The sequence below is a fragment of the Pholcus phalangioides genome, unplaced genomic scaffold, assembly GCF_987345545.1.
Source record: "Pholcus phalangioides strain wild (caught in Gottingen) unplaced genomic scaffold, Ppha-v1.0 ptg000016l_1, whole genome shotgun sequence".
NCBI lineage: Eukaryota > Metazoa > Arthropoda > Arachnida > Araneae > Pholcidae > Pholcus > Pholcus phalangioides.
Window position 1 is genome coordinate 8176371 of NW_028301609.1, and position 16152 is coordinate 8192522.

Consider the following 16152-nt stretch of genomic DNA (forward strand, 5'->3'; position numbering starts at 1 on the left):
CGTACAGGGTGATTTCTGGTCACATTATGAGAATTTTTAAAATTAGAACCACTACGAAGAACGGTTGATGAGATAAAGGCTGTACCAACACTCCAAGGAGATACCATTGAATCTTATAATGGCCATAATATTACCAATAGGCAGGGCCGCAACTATTAGGGGGGGGGGAGCAGGTGGGTCTGGTGCCCCGGACGCATCACAACATTGATTAACGAAGATTATTCGTTAGCCGAAACGCGATTTCCTATAGGTTTCTATGGAAAATCATTCAATTAGTTCCACGTAAGGCCCAAAATTTAAAGATAAATTTTCTAGTACACCGAGGAATGCTACAAAAAAAGAAAAATCAATTGAAGGCTGAAATGAACAGCTTCTAAATTGGATAAATGAGAATCTATAGGAGGATGAGAGATGGCTGAAGAAGATCTTTTTATTTTTCAGTGATGTACAAAACTAACACCAGCGTTAGTCTACTAAAGCTCGGGTTGGCACAACCCAATGGACTTCGTAAGTGTCCCTATTCATTTGCGATTTGGTCAGCTCATTTCTGTGTCAAAGATTGTAACACGCTTAATGTTTTCTGATGGATTGCTTCCATAGAATGTATTTATTTATATAACAATATATAATTGTGTCGTTTGTTGAATAAATAGAGGACGCTCTCCGACTCGAACCAGCCTCCTAGGAGGTGAAGAGAGGAAGTTGTCTTGCACAACAGATGTGGGCGTGAGCGGTCATCAATCAATCATTTCGGAGTCTGATACGTACAGGTGGGAAAGATGAACTAGAATGTCCAGGCTGTTCATCTTGATGCTAAAAGAGTCTTGAACTGAAAGAACGCGTGCTCTGAAAAAACAGGAGATCTTTTATTTCAATGCATTTTCTCTAAGCTGAAAATCTTTCATTTTACATGAAACGATTTAAAGAATTTCAAAAAGTGAAATGCAGGTACATCTACTGCTTCACCAAATCTGGCCATTTCGGTAAATTGCAATTTATTGCCATTAATGAGATGGGTTGGAACTGAAGACGCTGTCTATCGGTGGTCGCCTCAAATTCGTTTGGGAAAATACCTTACTTATTACTTATATCCTCCCTTGGGTTCGAACCCGAAACCGCGACAACAACCTTCACGGTGGTAGACGAGCATCTTACCACCACGCACTAGGACGTTGCAGTCACAACAGGAAAAATATTCCCAGATGGACGTGAGTAAATCAAGTACTGGACAATTCTGGTGCGAAAATTCAGCTCACGACGTGGTTGCTTTCCGACGTGGCTGCACGTGCATCCATGTCAATGAGAATGTTCGCTAGCTGAATCCGTATTCGTTAGCCTAGGCAGAAAAATCACCAAAAAATCCTCGTTAGCAGAAAAGTTCATAATCCGAGGCGTTCCGAATTATCACTGCAAAAAATTCAATATTTCCAAATCAAGTTCCACAGAGGAATATGAACGAGGTGCATGTCCGGTTTATAGTATAGTATTTCCAAATCGATTTCGTTCTCCCGATATAAGCAGCGCGTACACAAAGAAACACACAAATCAAGGCATGTTGTGACCATTTATTAGCTTCATGAAAGCATTATAAGGACAGACTTCTCAGCAATTATTTTTATAATTATTATTACCATTACATATATCATTACCAAGCGTACGTGAGTGCGTTTAACATAACAGTGGAAACTGAGACGAGACAGGACATCGAGTATATTAGTGTGTTTTCCACGGTCCATATATATATATAATAATAATAAAAATCATGATACGGCCTCTAAGATTTATACATATTAAAAGATCAACATTATAATTAGGACATTCAGTCAGTCTTCTACAGGTAAATATTCCGATAGCATGTATATGTGTGTATGAATATGTATATATAGATATATTTATTCCCTATGTATATTATACGTATTTCTATTTTGGAGAGAGCTCCTACAAGAAATCATATTCCATCTCTCGGTCTAATGGCTAAAAAAAACCATTTTTCTTTTGAATTTGCTATCTAAAAATATAGTTTGGAATTTTCTGGAAAAACAAGGTGGCGCTCCTGCTCTCCAGCAATGACATTCCGTTGTCGTTCGAACGATCTCGACATCTTTTCGTATGTTGGCATTCAGACTCTTTCCGAGTTTTTACCCAAGCATCATCATCATCATCCGTAGCACCCTTGGTTCAAGTAACCTCGAGTGATTTCTGTTCTGATCTCAACTAATTATGTAATTTCTGATTTATCGTGTGTGTGTGTTTTTGTTTTATCGTATAGATAAGATGATACTTTATTTTACTTAGACAGATAGATAGGTAGAGATATATATATAGAGAGAGATAGTGTGTGTGAGAGAGATAGGTGGCGTTTTCGATCGTTTTGGTGTCTTTTTTTTTTTTTTTTTTTTTAGTGACCCTCGATGTCTCTCTGTTCAAGCTTAGACGTTTCGGTGGGATATGCTTGACTCGTCTGCATCTGGCTGTTGTTATTGCTGGAAGTTGGTAGATGTTGGTTTCTGTTGGAAGACTTCAGTTCGTGTAGTTGTCGAACGGCGGCGTCGTCGTCGTCGTTGCCGGCGACTTTCGGTGGTGGCGGTGGCGGCACGGCCAGGAGCCGCGCCGAATTGTTGTCTTCTTCGGCGTAGAGCTCTCCTGCTGCCGCACCTTGATCTTCGTATTCAAAGTCCAAGTTATTATTGTCGTAATGGTAAGGGATCTGCCGGTAATCGTACTTTCCTGCCAATGGAAAGAAAAATAGTAAGAGTGAATTCGTTCATTTTTTGTGAATAGTTTTGTAAAGTCATACAATTACTACTACTTGTGGAATGAATTATAAATACATTTACACAAAGATATATTTTACTTTATTTTTGACATGATTGAGGTACTATAACAATGTGCAGCAACAACTGTTTTAAAATAACCTTCAACGGTGTTCACATATTTGATAATCTTTGTGCACATTCATTTTATAAATTATGCGACATTTCCACTGGGAAAGCCGCTTAGAACAGGAGAGAAATTTTAATTTGTTGATACTGACAATGATGTTTTAGAACGGCATGGCCTCATGTTCTGCTACAACGTTGGTCAGATGGAGATACTAAATAAAAGAACATTTATTTTTAAGCCATTCCCGTGTTCTTGAGTAAGTAATACTTCATACAACAGTACAAATCTCTTCAGTCATTCCACTTCACTCATAGTCTGAAAAATAAATGGCAGCACTATAACAAGCATTACACCGAAACAAACTTCACGTTAGGTTCACGACACGGACACGCGCATCCCAACATGTACCAATTCGTTAGAAGTTCCGCAGAGGAATATGGACGAGATTCATGTATGGTATAGTAGTATGTATGAAACTTGCCGTCTGAGAACTGTATAAGTTAGACTGTTTTATCCAGAACAAAGTGATTCCGTCTACCCTAACATCGAGATGTTACGGTGCATCTGGATGAACTCTACTTGGATGATGGATGCACCGGAATGTGTGTTTGAGGGTTTCCACAATCGAACTCCAATCCCTTCGATGCAATTTCCGCTCTAGTCTCCTCCCTCAAGTGAGGGATCAGCAAACTGTTTCTAATGTGATTTGCCACCAGGGTTTTACTGTTGGCTAAAAAACAAAAGGCATGATGTCAGTGAAAGGAAAAAAAATACTTTTGAAGTCCATCGATTGATTGTTAACTCCAACTGGTTCTGACCGGCTCACACAACGCGCTAAAATAGCATTACAGAACTGTTCCAGCGCTGTGCATGTAATTCCGGAAGTCACAAAGTGTTGTGGGTCATATGGTCACGAAGATCCCCCTGGTTAATGGTATTTTATATCTCAATGAATTATTTATATTACAAAAAAAAAACAAAAAAAAACTCATTATATATATTTTTTCCCAGTAATATTTTCTTTTTCCACTTTGTAATAAGGTACAAATGTTGTGTACTTTGGAACATGTTTGCTTTTTCTAAAAACCTACACTTCCTAATTATGAAAGAAGAGAAAGGTAATTTAAGGGCTGGTGCACGATAATGCATTTCCCATGCTTTCCTATGGGAAAAATCTCCTTCCTCTAAATAACATTTAAAAATTTTTTATTCTCTCTTCAGACACTCAATTTTTTTCTCAAATAATATGGATAATTTTGCTCATCGAACACGAGCATTTAGGATTTTAATCGTGTGTTAATTTTTTTCTGAAATTTTAAATTCAACAACATGCAGCTTTTTCAAAAATCACCAAAATTTACACATATTTGGTGACATAGAAGTTTTAAAAATAATGTTAATAAAATATCGTCCTAGTAAAGTATGTAACACCCATAGTGTTGAGAAACGCACAAAGTTTCAAGACATTTGAATGAGTGGTGTTTCAAAAAAATGTTCCTTATCTAACAAGAAAGTTATTTTTGAGAAAAAAAGAGTATTTTAGTGAAAAACATTAGCATGCATGTAATGCCTGACAGTAGTTTATATTGAAATATTTCAAAAATATATTTCCAGTATAGGTAGAACAAAAACTCGAACACAGAAGACGTAGAAAACTTCGTAGTATTTGAAAATTGAAACATTCGAAAATGCGTTTTTTGGAAAATTTGCATTTCACCAACCCTCCTAAATTTATATGATGGCTCATAGATACTAAAAATGAAATTTGTGAAATTTTACAGTGAAAACTAACTGGTAAAAAAGGAGTTTGAAAAAATAATGTTCCAAGGTTTCACAGTCTTCTCCTACTTTGTGGGGGGGGGGGGAATTTTTTGTTTTCTGTTCTTACCATAGTTCCTGGGATAATCGTCACGATGCTCTTCTGAATTGGTAATGTGGTGTTCCGGATGTGCAACTTCATCTTCCATCTGCGCCTAAAAGAGAAGGATTGAAAATAAATGAAACCTCATTTCACGTCGCAGATTCGCAGTCATGAATATAATAAGACTATCTGCCTTCTACCTGGTTTACGTCATCAATTAAGAGACCTTTTTCCCGATTGGGTAGAAAAAATAAATGCGACTTAACTAGTATTTTTGCTGATCTGAGTTTGTCGTTGTCAACAAGGGGGCCATTGGTCCCTTTGCGGTCTTGGAATTATCTAGGGGGGGGGGGACCACGTAAAAATCAGATCAAAACGGAGTGTCGATAATGGTTGAAGGGGGGGGGGGAGCGGCAGAAAACTATGAACAAGTGAAGCTTTGAAGTGAAATATTGCGGGGAAAAATGTGACTACTTTCAGAATCCACCTGAGCTGTCAATCAGGGCCTATCTTGACCGATGAGCCCATTCGTGCCCTGGAACCTCATTTATACAGGGGACATACACTGCTGGCCACCCAAATTGCAACACCAAGAAAGACAAGAGATATCGCAACAATATTTATTTTGTATATAACATGTTGACCAAGCATCAAATGATTAAATTTATAGACTTCTGTGAAGTGTGGTTCCTGCCAAAATCAGTAGCCAGAGTAGACGCCATTGTTGGAGATCACCGCTGCCACACGCCTCGGCATTGATTCAAAGAGACTTTGGATGTGTTCTTGGGGTACAACAGACCAAGCAGCTTCCACGCGTTGCCAAAGTTGATCTGGTGTGGCAGCTGGGGATGTAATCTGGGGGGTCAATCGTTGAGCAACCATGGACCACATGTTTTCTATCGGCGAAAGATCCGGAGAGCGAGCTGGCCAGGGAAGCAATTCAATCTGGCGATTGACGAAGAACCTTTGGACAATGCGTGCCACGTGTGGTCCTTTTATTATCCTGTTGAAATATGGCTGTGGGCAAGCCCTGGAGGTAAGGAAGGACAACTGGCTCCAACACCTCAGAGATGTAGCGCTGGCTTTTTAAAGTACCGGCAATGCGTACTAGAGGAGTGCGAGAGTGATATCCAATACCGCCCCATACCATAATACCCGGTGCAGGACCAGTGTGGCGGTGCATAACGCAGCTGTTCAGAATCCTCTCTCCACGGTGTCTCCAGACTCGAATCCGACCATCGTGGTGTTGCAGACGGAAGCGTGACTCGTCAGTAAAGACAATTTCATTCCATTGTGCCGTCACATCCTTCTTTCATCGCACCATTGGCGGCGGAGACGTCTGTGGTTCTGCGTCAAGGGTAGACGAAGCAATGGACGTCTTGCGGACAGACCACTCTGCTGTAAACGGCGTCGAATGGTACGCGCAGACACTGGATGATGCGGTACAGACTGAATGTGCTGTGCTATGGTTCGTGATGTGGCTGAGCGATCCGTCACTGCCATACGCACAATACGCCTGTCATCACGTGAAGTGGTGCACTCAGGTGGATGCGATCGAACACGTCGGTCCGTCGTACCCTCCTGCATCCAACGATCACATATCCGCATTACAGTTGTTTGGTTTCGTCCAACACGACTACCGATTTCCCTGAAAGATAATCCACAATCTCGGTAGGCCACTATCCTTCCTCTGTCGAACTCGGATACTTGATCAAAAGATGATCGCTGTTTTCTACGAGGCATAATTGATCGTTTTTTTGAAAAAACCACAAGAAAAACACAATTGCCGTACTTCAAATCGTCGAAATCTCCAAGCCTTAAATAGCGCTTTGAAGTGGCGCCACAGGCTCGCGTGATGTGCGTCTGCGCTGAAATTCTAATCATTTGCATATCTCACCTCCGCTAATGCATGTTGTAAATTTCATATTATTTGCATGCTCCCTTCAGGGTGTTGCATTTACGGTGGCCAGCAGTGTACATGATGGGGAAATCTGATAGTATGATTTTCGAGTGTAGTATATGTGTATATATATATATAAATATGTAAGATGTTACTTCCAGCTAAGTACGCCCCCCCCCCAAAACATCACTTTCCTAGGTACCAATGATGTTGAGAATGCCATGGATTGACCCCCCCCCCCAAGAAGAAAGTTCAACTAGTAGGCATAGACCACGGGTGATGTGTAAGGAGGGGCAATTTATTCGCCCTCGCGAGGTTCGTTGGATCGCCCTGTATGTTTTTTACACTGACCTATTTCCCCCCATGAAATTCGGCTCTTGGAAGATGATGACCATCTCTTCCCCCTTCTGGATTCGTGCCCAGTCCAGGGTTCTAAAGATCGATCTTAATTTATAGCATTTTTGTTCACACTACAAATTTGGTCAATCAATCAAATCAATTCGATAAGTAGAAAACGATCTCACTCCTGGATGAGGGTGGGGCAGATACGACAGGGGACGCTAGAAGAAAATATGGGTTCAAAGGGGGCCCATGGGCTAAAAACGGTTCAAAATCACTTAGTTTCTGAATGATTTTAGATCACGTATGTAAACGATAATGGATTGATTCTTGGATTTTTCGAGACAGATGTACCGAAGCAGATAATAATCTAGAGCAGCAGTTCCTAATTGGAAGTGTCTGGACCCTCGGGGGGGGGGGGGTCGATGGCCTAATTGTGGAACTATGAAAAAATTCAATGTTAAGTAGGGAAACAAATATTTAAAAAGAAAAGTTTTAATGGAATATTAATGCGCAAAGATACTGCTTCAACGTTGGTAGACTGCAGTAGCAATATTGTTATAATTTTTGACAAAAATCGTACTCGTGGTGACATCTTTTGATAGGAGTTCATAAAACGTTGTTTTAGTTCTTTTGCAGTACAGTAGATGACATTGCTATCGTACCCCATACTAGTACCAAAGATGGCATTGTTACCCTCCTCTTTTCTCTATTGTTCGAGAACATTCTCTGTGATAAATGGCTGTAGTTTCTGCTGCTATAAATGGAGGTCCATGACTAAAAGTGGGGTTCCGTGTCCAGCAACAAGACTTCTGGGGAGGAGGTCCACAACTAAAACATTTTAGGAACCGCTGATCTAGACTGTGAAGATACATAAACAACATATGCTTATCAAATTTTTTTTTAAAACTTCATCTCACCTGTTGTCTGGTCAGAGGTGCTCTTGAGTCCATGGGAATGGACAAGTCAGCTATCTTGCGATCCGGCCTGTCCTCGTGTCTCATGGCCGCTGCACCGGAATGCAGTTGATTCACCACCTCGTCATCCTCATGGGCTGTCTTTGGATGGGCCTCGGTAGCTGCATCATTACCGATTCCAGTGGAAGATTTACTATCGACCGCACTTTTATTTGAATCGGAACGATGATGTGCCTGTTCATGGTTGTTTTCGTTGACCTGCTGCCGGTGGTGGAGGTGGTTGTGGTCACCGGCTGCTGTTCCACCGTTCGTGACGTCGTCGGGACCGACGAGGGTTCGGCTCTGCAAGAAAGGCTCCGTCGTAGTCGGTGGGGATGGCGACTGCTGACCCAGCTGCTGGTTATGGAGATCGTTCTCACGATCTCTACTTTGATGAGGGTGGTACCTGAGTTTGTCTACGAGCTGTCTGGGCATGCCTTTTCTGGTTGATCTCGGTAAGAAAGGCATGTTCTCGTAGGTCATAGTCATTGAAGAAACAGGCTTGAAACCAGCTGGAACCATTTCACGATCCAGAGGATTTGCGGCATCGTCATCTCTATCGGAGGGTATTAAAGGTGCCGTGAATCGAATCGACGCCGGTATGGCTGGGTGTCCATTTTGCTCTTCGGATTCTCGTGACTTCGGTACATCAGTCCCAATCGCATGAACTGGTTCCGTAAAGGGAGGGCCGTCATCTTGTTGATGAAGATTATGATCTTCCACGTGGAATCTCTTTGTGCTATGGCGTTGTACCAGACCAGGGTGCATCCTGTCGAAAACTTTACCAGTTATGTATTGTTCGTGTCCGTTCCTCTGTCTCGGATGGTCTGCAGTTTCGTCGAAGAAATTTCTAGCGTTTTCCAACTGGACGTCATCTGGAATGATATCCGGGTATGTTTCCACGGGATGTTCATTGTATTCTTCATCATCTTCTTCGCTTTGAAGGTTCTGTTGGCGATTTTTCTGGAAGCACATGTTCCTGTGTTTTACGGGAAGACTTTGGAGTTGCCTGGACAAGGAGTCGAGTTTTTGGACGAACACGAGGAGCCAACTTCTCTGCCTGCCGTCATCGACGCGATCCAGCATTCTTATGGCCTGTGCTAGCAACGATTCGATGTCTTGGGATATGAAGTAGGGGAAGCATATACTGTAATCTTCCGACTCAGTATTCGGGTCACCATTCTTTGTCCTACCAGCTGGGAACCTCAGTTGCTGAGCCGGGACTGGCGAGGGGTTTGGCTCCTGCTGCAAAACAGAGAAATTAAAAGACTTGGAATATGTAATGAATTTTTCACAGAACCATTTCAAATTGCGATATTGTCTAATTTAGTTATGCTGATTTTGTTTTTGTTCAATATTGCTCAATCAATGATTCTTTTTTAACAATAATGAACTAGCAATGTTTTCATAACTGCACTCAACTAACAATGCTTTCCTAACAATACTCACCTAACAGTGCTTTCCTAACAGTACACAACTTACAATGTCTTCGTGACAATACTCCACCCTAAGTTCTTTGGTAACATTTTTAAACTAACAATAATTTATTTTAACAGCAATGAACTAAAATGTTTTAATTCCGTTCGACACATATACGCTCTAGCGAAGGAAAATCTCTATCTCCTCTGTAGCCTAGTGGTCAGAGCACTCGTCCGGCAATCGAGGGACCCGGGTTCAACTCCTGGTAGAAGCACAGATGAGTTTTTTCTTTCCTTAAAAAATTAACATCTCAAATAATAAATATCTTCACAACATCCAGTCTTCTGTATATCTTGTATTAACAAGTGGAGAGCGACATTCATGTCATAAAATGTTTTCATAACTTGCACTCCACCACAACTCCTTCCAAGGAGAGCTCAACTAACAATGTTTTCTTAACAATGTCTTTCTAACAGTACTCAACAAAAAAAAAGTGCTTTCCGAACAATTTCAAACTAACAATGATTTTTTTAAAGTAATGAACTAGTAGTGATTTCATAACTGCACTCAACTAACAACACTCAACTGACAACGCTCTCCTAACAGTATTCAACAAACAATGATTTCTTAGAAGTATTCAACCAAAAGTGCTTTCCTAACAATTTTAAACTGAAAATATTTTTATAATTGCACTCAACTAACAATGTCTTCCTTACAGTAGTCAACAAAAAGTGATTCCCAAACAGTTTTGATTACAATGTTTTTCTAACAGTACAAAACTGACAATGTCTTTGTAACGGTACTCAACCAAAAGTTTTTTCGTAGCATTTTTAAACTAACTATGATTTTTTTAAACAGTAATGAACTAAAAATGTTTTGATAACTGCTTCCCACTAACAATGATTTCGTAACAGTGCTCAACTAGAAATGCTTTCCTAACAGTATTCAACCAAAAGTGCGTCCCTAACAATTTTATACTAACAATGCTTTTTTACACTTGCACTCAACTAACAATGCCTTCGTAACAGTAACCAATTAAAAGTTCTATCCCAACAATTTTAAACTAACAAGATTTTTCAAATAATAATAAACTAGCAATGATTTCATAACTGCACTCAACTGACAATGCTTTCCTAACAGTGCTCAATTAATAAAGCTTTCCTAACAGTAGTCACCAAACGTTTTCTGATACAAACAGTTTTTCTTACAATGACAACAATGTATTTCTAATAGAACTCAACTGACAATGTTTTTCTAGCAGTACACAACTGATGATACTTTTCTAACAGTACTCACCTAACAAAGCTTCCCAAACAGCACTTTACAATGCTTTCCCTAACAGTTCTCAATTAATATTGCTTTCCTTAACTGCATTCAACTCGTAATTTTTTTTCCTATAGCACTCAATTGACAGTGTTTTTAACTGAAATTTTTTCAGCTGCTAAAGTTCTTTGAAGGCTGCTCAGCTGCCCAAATTTTCTTTGCCAAAGTTTGTTTACGATATAATGAAGAAAAAAATTCTGAAGCGATGCTTTTGAAGAGAGTTGCGTAGTTATATTTATATTTTTATTTCCTATTTTTTTACTTAAGATTTGAAAAAAAAAGTATTAAACCAAAAGAAAAAATGCAAGTACTGTAATAATAAATGATTTAAGTTTCTACTCAAATAAATACAAATAGTTCTTCATTATTTACAGGGTGATTATGATTTAAATTACCGTACCCGGAAGAGTTTTCCCTCAAAAACTGCTTATCCAAATACAGCCAAATTATTAAGATATCTTAATGAGACCATGGGAGAGAGATTAATGAAATAAAATGAAAATAGTCCAATTTTCGACCACCAGATGTAAAAGTGGTGCTTTTTATTGCATTTTCCCATGGTCCATATATCGCATATACCAAGTTCGAATGGAATACGTCTGCCAGAACGGGTGCTATATACGTAGGTTTTGAGTAGTTTCAGTATACACTGTCAAACATATGGTAGCGTCTGTCAGTATACACTCACTACTCCGACCTATGTAGCGCAAATTCCGGAGGACGTATTACATTGAAACTTGGTATATACGCTATATGGTCCATGGGAAAAAGGAAAATTCAATTAAAAAGTGCTACTTTTTCACCTAGTGGTCAAAAATTGAAATTTTTTTTCATTTAATAAATCTCCCTCCCATGGTCTCATTAAGATATCCTAAAAATTTGGCTGTATTCGGATAAGCAGCTTTTGAGAAAAAAATACTCAGAGTACACGGGAAGTTTAATGATAATCACCTGCATATAATAACATCCCGAACTTCCCAAACTTTCGTTTCCGAAAAATAGTTTTTTCTCGATATCTTACGACTTATAACAATTTATGATGAAGGTAACATGAGGGTATGACCACATGAAGGTATCTCTTCATAAAAAAAAAAAAAATTAAAATTAAATTCAGCATCCTTGCTAATTTTTTTTCAAAAAATATGTTAAAAAGATGTTCAATCTGTGGAAAAAACCCAGAATATAGTAATTAATATAATAATATAATAAATATAATATAATATAATAATCTATTAATATAATAGAATATAGTATAATAATATAACATCGTATATCGATGTTATATTTTTCCTTTTCTTTTTTATTCCTCTCGTTATTATTCGTACCGATATACATATAACAATAATTATTTTTCGGGGCATACTCGATACAAGCTAGCTTTGCCGAAAAATCTGTGGTGTCTGGTTAGAGCATGATAACTTCAAAATCACATTTTTGAGATATAAGCATTTTCATTGTCATTTAAAAATCAGAAATAAAGCATTCACACAGAATGCAAATATCATACGTCAGCATGTTGTTTAGCCGTACGCACGTATTTGTGCATTTATCTCACTTCTCATTAGTCGTAATTAGCAAGACTTACTACTAGATCAAAAAGCCATTTTTTTTGGAGATATCATGTTCTGACCAAACACCACAGAAATATCTGCATTTTGATTGAATAAATAAAAAATTATCTATCTATCAAAATAATAATAACAATAATAATACTTACCTGATGAACTGGTGTTACACTCGGCAAAACAGCAGCTATAAATAGATACATGCATATCAGTTGAAAATGTACGAAACCCATAAGTTCATTGAAACAATGATTGATTCAAATAATGTTTGAGAAGTAACAATAACATGAAAATATACAATTCAAAGGAAAGTGATTATTTTGTTTTAATGATTCAAAATTTAATATCCTCCCCTATCGCTGTGTACATTGTATTATAATTGTATTTCCCCCTCGGTTTAAGACAATTTTTTGCTTCACCCGTTTAGATGTGGCCCGAAGTAAAAAGAACGCTCTGTTGAAATGCGATAATTTTATGTAACGCGAATTGCCATAAACATTAATTATGCACTGTATGCGTTACATTTTATGTGTTATACTGAAATTTTCGTTTTACAGCATCACCTGTGAATGAAATTTGAACTTTTTCCTTTAATTTACAAAAAGAAAAAAAGCAAAAATCAGGCCGTGATAAGTATTTTAGCGCGAGATGACGAGATTTGCACTGCGATTATCCAATCGCCTGACACAAAATTTTAGTTTACTGTGGGAAGACCGGCGGGTTATTTTGGGAGACACTGTATATTCTTCATCAAAGGCAACTAACAACGTTTCTAATTTTACTTCAATTAACAATTTCTTTAATTATATTTCAACCAACAATGTTATCTGAGTACTGTTAGGAATATATTAATGGTTTTTTCCAACAAAACGTAACTAACAATGTTAGCTCTGTATTATTAGGAATAGTACAATGTTTTTTTCCTACAAAATTCAACAATGCTTTTCTAACAGTACTCAATTTACAATGCTTTCCCTAACAATCTCATCTCACATAACGTTTCCCTAACAGTACTGAACTTCCAATGTTTTCCTAACAGTACTGAACAGCAATGCTTTAAATTTTACTTCAGTCAACGATGATTTTCTGATAGTATTCAAACAACAATGCTTTTCCAGCAGTGCTCATAAGTTCTCTAGTACTAACAAGGCTTTCCCTAACAGTATTTAAACCGATGACGTTTTTAACTGACACTACTGATAAGGTTTTTCAACCCTTTAGGTGGCATTGACGAGATATCGCGCATCCTTAAAAGCCCGTTATTTCAGAATTGACTAGCCCCGATATTCTGTAAAGTTGATTTCTCAACGGAATTTTCCCAACACTCTTTTGTTTGCACCTTCTGAAAATCGTAAGAAAGTCTACTTTGTTAAAAAAGGTATGACATTTCGAGGGGGGGGGGGGGTTAGTGCTGCTTAAAGGGCCAAAGAGTATCTCAAAGATATTATTTAAAAAAAAATCATTTCTGAATCGATGTTTTCTAAGAGTTGTATGGTCAGCTAAATTTCAAATTCCTATTTTCGTCCGCCATGGCGTAAGAATTAACCTAAAAAATTTATAAAAAATATTAATTGCTCCATTCTTATTAAAGTCACCAAAGGAGAATCAACAGCAATAGCTTTAGGATGCAACTCCTAACGAGGCACATAGGAAGTAGGAAGCCATTACTGCCAGCTCTAACCTGACCTTGAACTTGATATTCCTCGCATCAATGCAACCTCTCATCCAATATTTCCGTTCGAGTTACATTCGATATTGAATAATAACAAAAGTAATCGCTTCAAAAAAATGAACTTACCGTCCGATTCGAAGGATTCGATTGCGCAAAACAGCAGGATCACGGAAGCCAAGACTCGTAACATCGCTGGTAATATTGTATTATAATTATATTTCTCCCCTCGGAATTAAGGCAACTTTTGCTGAACTGTTCGTACAAATTTAGGCTTTGCGTCGTTTCAGTTGATGGCTCGAGCTAATATTATCATTACTATTTCTCTTATATTACTTTCGCCGTATAGATTGTGTATAAATGCTATAATGACACCCGAGGGAGATCGTTAGATGAACGCAAATGATGACAATAGGAGAGATGAAAGAAACGAAAATTGCACGAAATGGCCCAGAATTTCTATCGGCAAGGAGCGCTTTCTAATGTAGTGGTTTCCACGGACATCTTGGGAGGCTGCCTGGAGAGAGTAGACCCCGTGAATATCTGCTTTTGACGTCACTTCCGAACGAAAATCGATATTTCCTAGGCTTAACACGTGCTGTATCGAATCGTGTCGCCCCCGTCTAGCCACACGTATCCTTTCCACACAATTTACGTAATGGAGATATTTTGTTCCAGTGATACATATCCGAAATACTAATTGTATAACATCACTGCTGTAGCATAAAAAATTGATAATGAACAACAAATTTTTTGCATCCGGAAAACAGAAATAATAATTTCTTATGTAATTTCCGTGTGTTGAACATAAATTTGACCGTAAAGAAAGCTGGACTAGCTACGGTTTTGTCTGAAATCATACATTTAATGTACAATATATTTAAAAAAAATATATGTATGGAAAACAGTACAGAAAAAAGACCGATAACTCTCTTAGAAAGATCACCAATATTTCCTGTTCTCAGATGACAAAATGTAATAAGTCACTTTCAAAATTTCACGAGGGCAAATTTGTAAACAAATTTTGCAAAAATGTGATACTGTGGCTTTTTGACAATTACAATTTGCCTCCGTTGGTTCCTCATGAACCAAAAGAGATGGACGGAATTTTGTCAGCTTTCATAATTTTGACGAACAAGACACCAGAATGTGAACAACTCAATTTTTTGGGAAAAGTGACTTGTGACATTTTGCCACCTGACCACATATTTCTGGTCAGATGGCATTTGTGCCATACACAGATGGCTGTGGTGCTTACGAATTTTTCGACTAATGAACTTTTTTTAGACGTGAATACCTATTTTTGAAATTATCTGACGATACTGGGAGCATTCGCAAAAAGTTTCATGACGGAATTCTTTAAACGACCATTATCCCAGGAAGTAAGCAAAGCCAAAAGCAATGATATCGTCAGATGCACATCGTAAAGGCGCATTCAATTCACTCTGGCTTCAATATCTTTTCCCGTCTGGGAAACCAGGCTCGCTGCCCTAATGCGTAACAAATTGTTTTTCGCTATATTTCGACCAGTTCTCAACGAAAATAGATGACACTTGTATCGTTTATTAGCTATTCCAAAGACAAAACCGATGGAAATGTCATAATTTCATTATGCCAGTACTTACCACGCGATTCAAGTCACAAAAAAACAACAAAAAAACACGTATTCACGTCAAAACTTGCAGCCCTGTCTATGACACAGCCTATTCCAATTTTTTGCAACGATTTTTCTACCACGGCTAACCAATACAGATTCGGCTAACGTAAATTTTTCGCTGATATGGATGTACACAATAGCGTAAAATATCTGCGTTGTGAGGTGAATTTTAGCGCCGATTAGAACTACTGTCACTTGAGCCGTATTAATTCATTCCTACCTCAGAATCTTTCTCCAGATGTACCTCCACTTTTCCTTCTGAAAGTTTTCGAACCCTTTCATGCAAAATGGCTTTGCCAGTAGGAAATACTTTGAACGAAATAAAAGAGCCTGTGTTTCCAGAGCACGCGTTCCTTCAGTCTCTCAGTGCGAGACTCTCAGCATCAGACTGAACATTCTGAGCGTTTTAGGAGATTATCTTCTTCATCGCCATGCATCAGACACAGAAATGACCTGACCAAATCACAAATGAATGAGGACACCTACGACCTCAGTTGGATTGTAACAAGTAGACTGAGCCAAGTAGACTGCCGCTGTGGTGGTCGAGTGGTTATATTGCCGGACTCGTGATGCGAGGATC

General features: G+C 38.5%; 1 protein-coding gene across 1 annotated transcript; it reads right to left on the bottom strand.

Moving 5' to 3' along the window:
* Window positions 1-1550: 1550 nt before the first annotated feature.
* On the bottom strand, window positions 1551-14460 carry LOC149074992 (uncharacterized). Its single transcript, XM_089245967.1, has 5 exons — window positions 14045-14460; window positions 12399-12433; window positions 7904-9184; window positions 4772-4856; window positions 1551-2727 (listed from the first exon to the last, which is right to left on the bottom strand). The coding sequence occupies exons 1-5, from the start codon at window positions 14106-14108 to the stop codon at window positions 2399-2401; spliced, it is 1794 nt and encodes a 597-aa protein (XP_089102093.1). The 5' UTR covers window positions 14109-14460; the 3' UTR covers window positions 1551-2398.
* Between the last annotated feature and the right edge of the window lie 1692 nt (window positions 14461-16152).

Bases quoted from the DNA above. Each gene is read 5' to 3' on its own strand.
- LOC149074992 (XM_089245967.1), bottom strand. From the start codon at position 14,108: ATGTTACGAGTCTTGGCTTCCGTGATCCTGCTGTTTTGCGCAATCGAA. The intron at 12,434-14,044 runs GTAAGTTCATTT...ATCTATTTATAG, and splicing joins CGAATCCTTCGAATCGGACG to CTGCTGTTTTGCCGAGTGTA. The intron at 2,728-4,771 runs GTAAGAACAGAA...TTCCATTGGCAG, and splicing joins CGATTATCCCAGGAACTATG to GAAAGTACGATTACCGGCAG.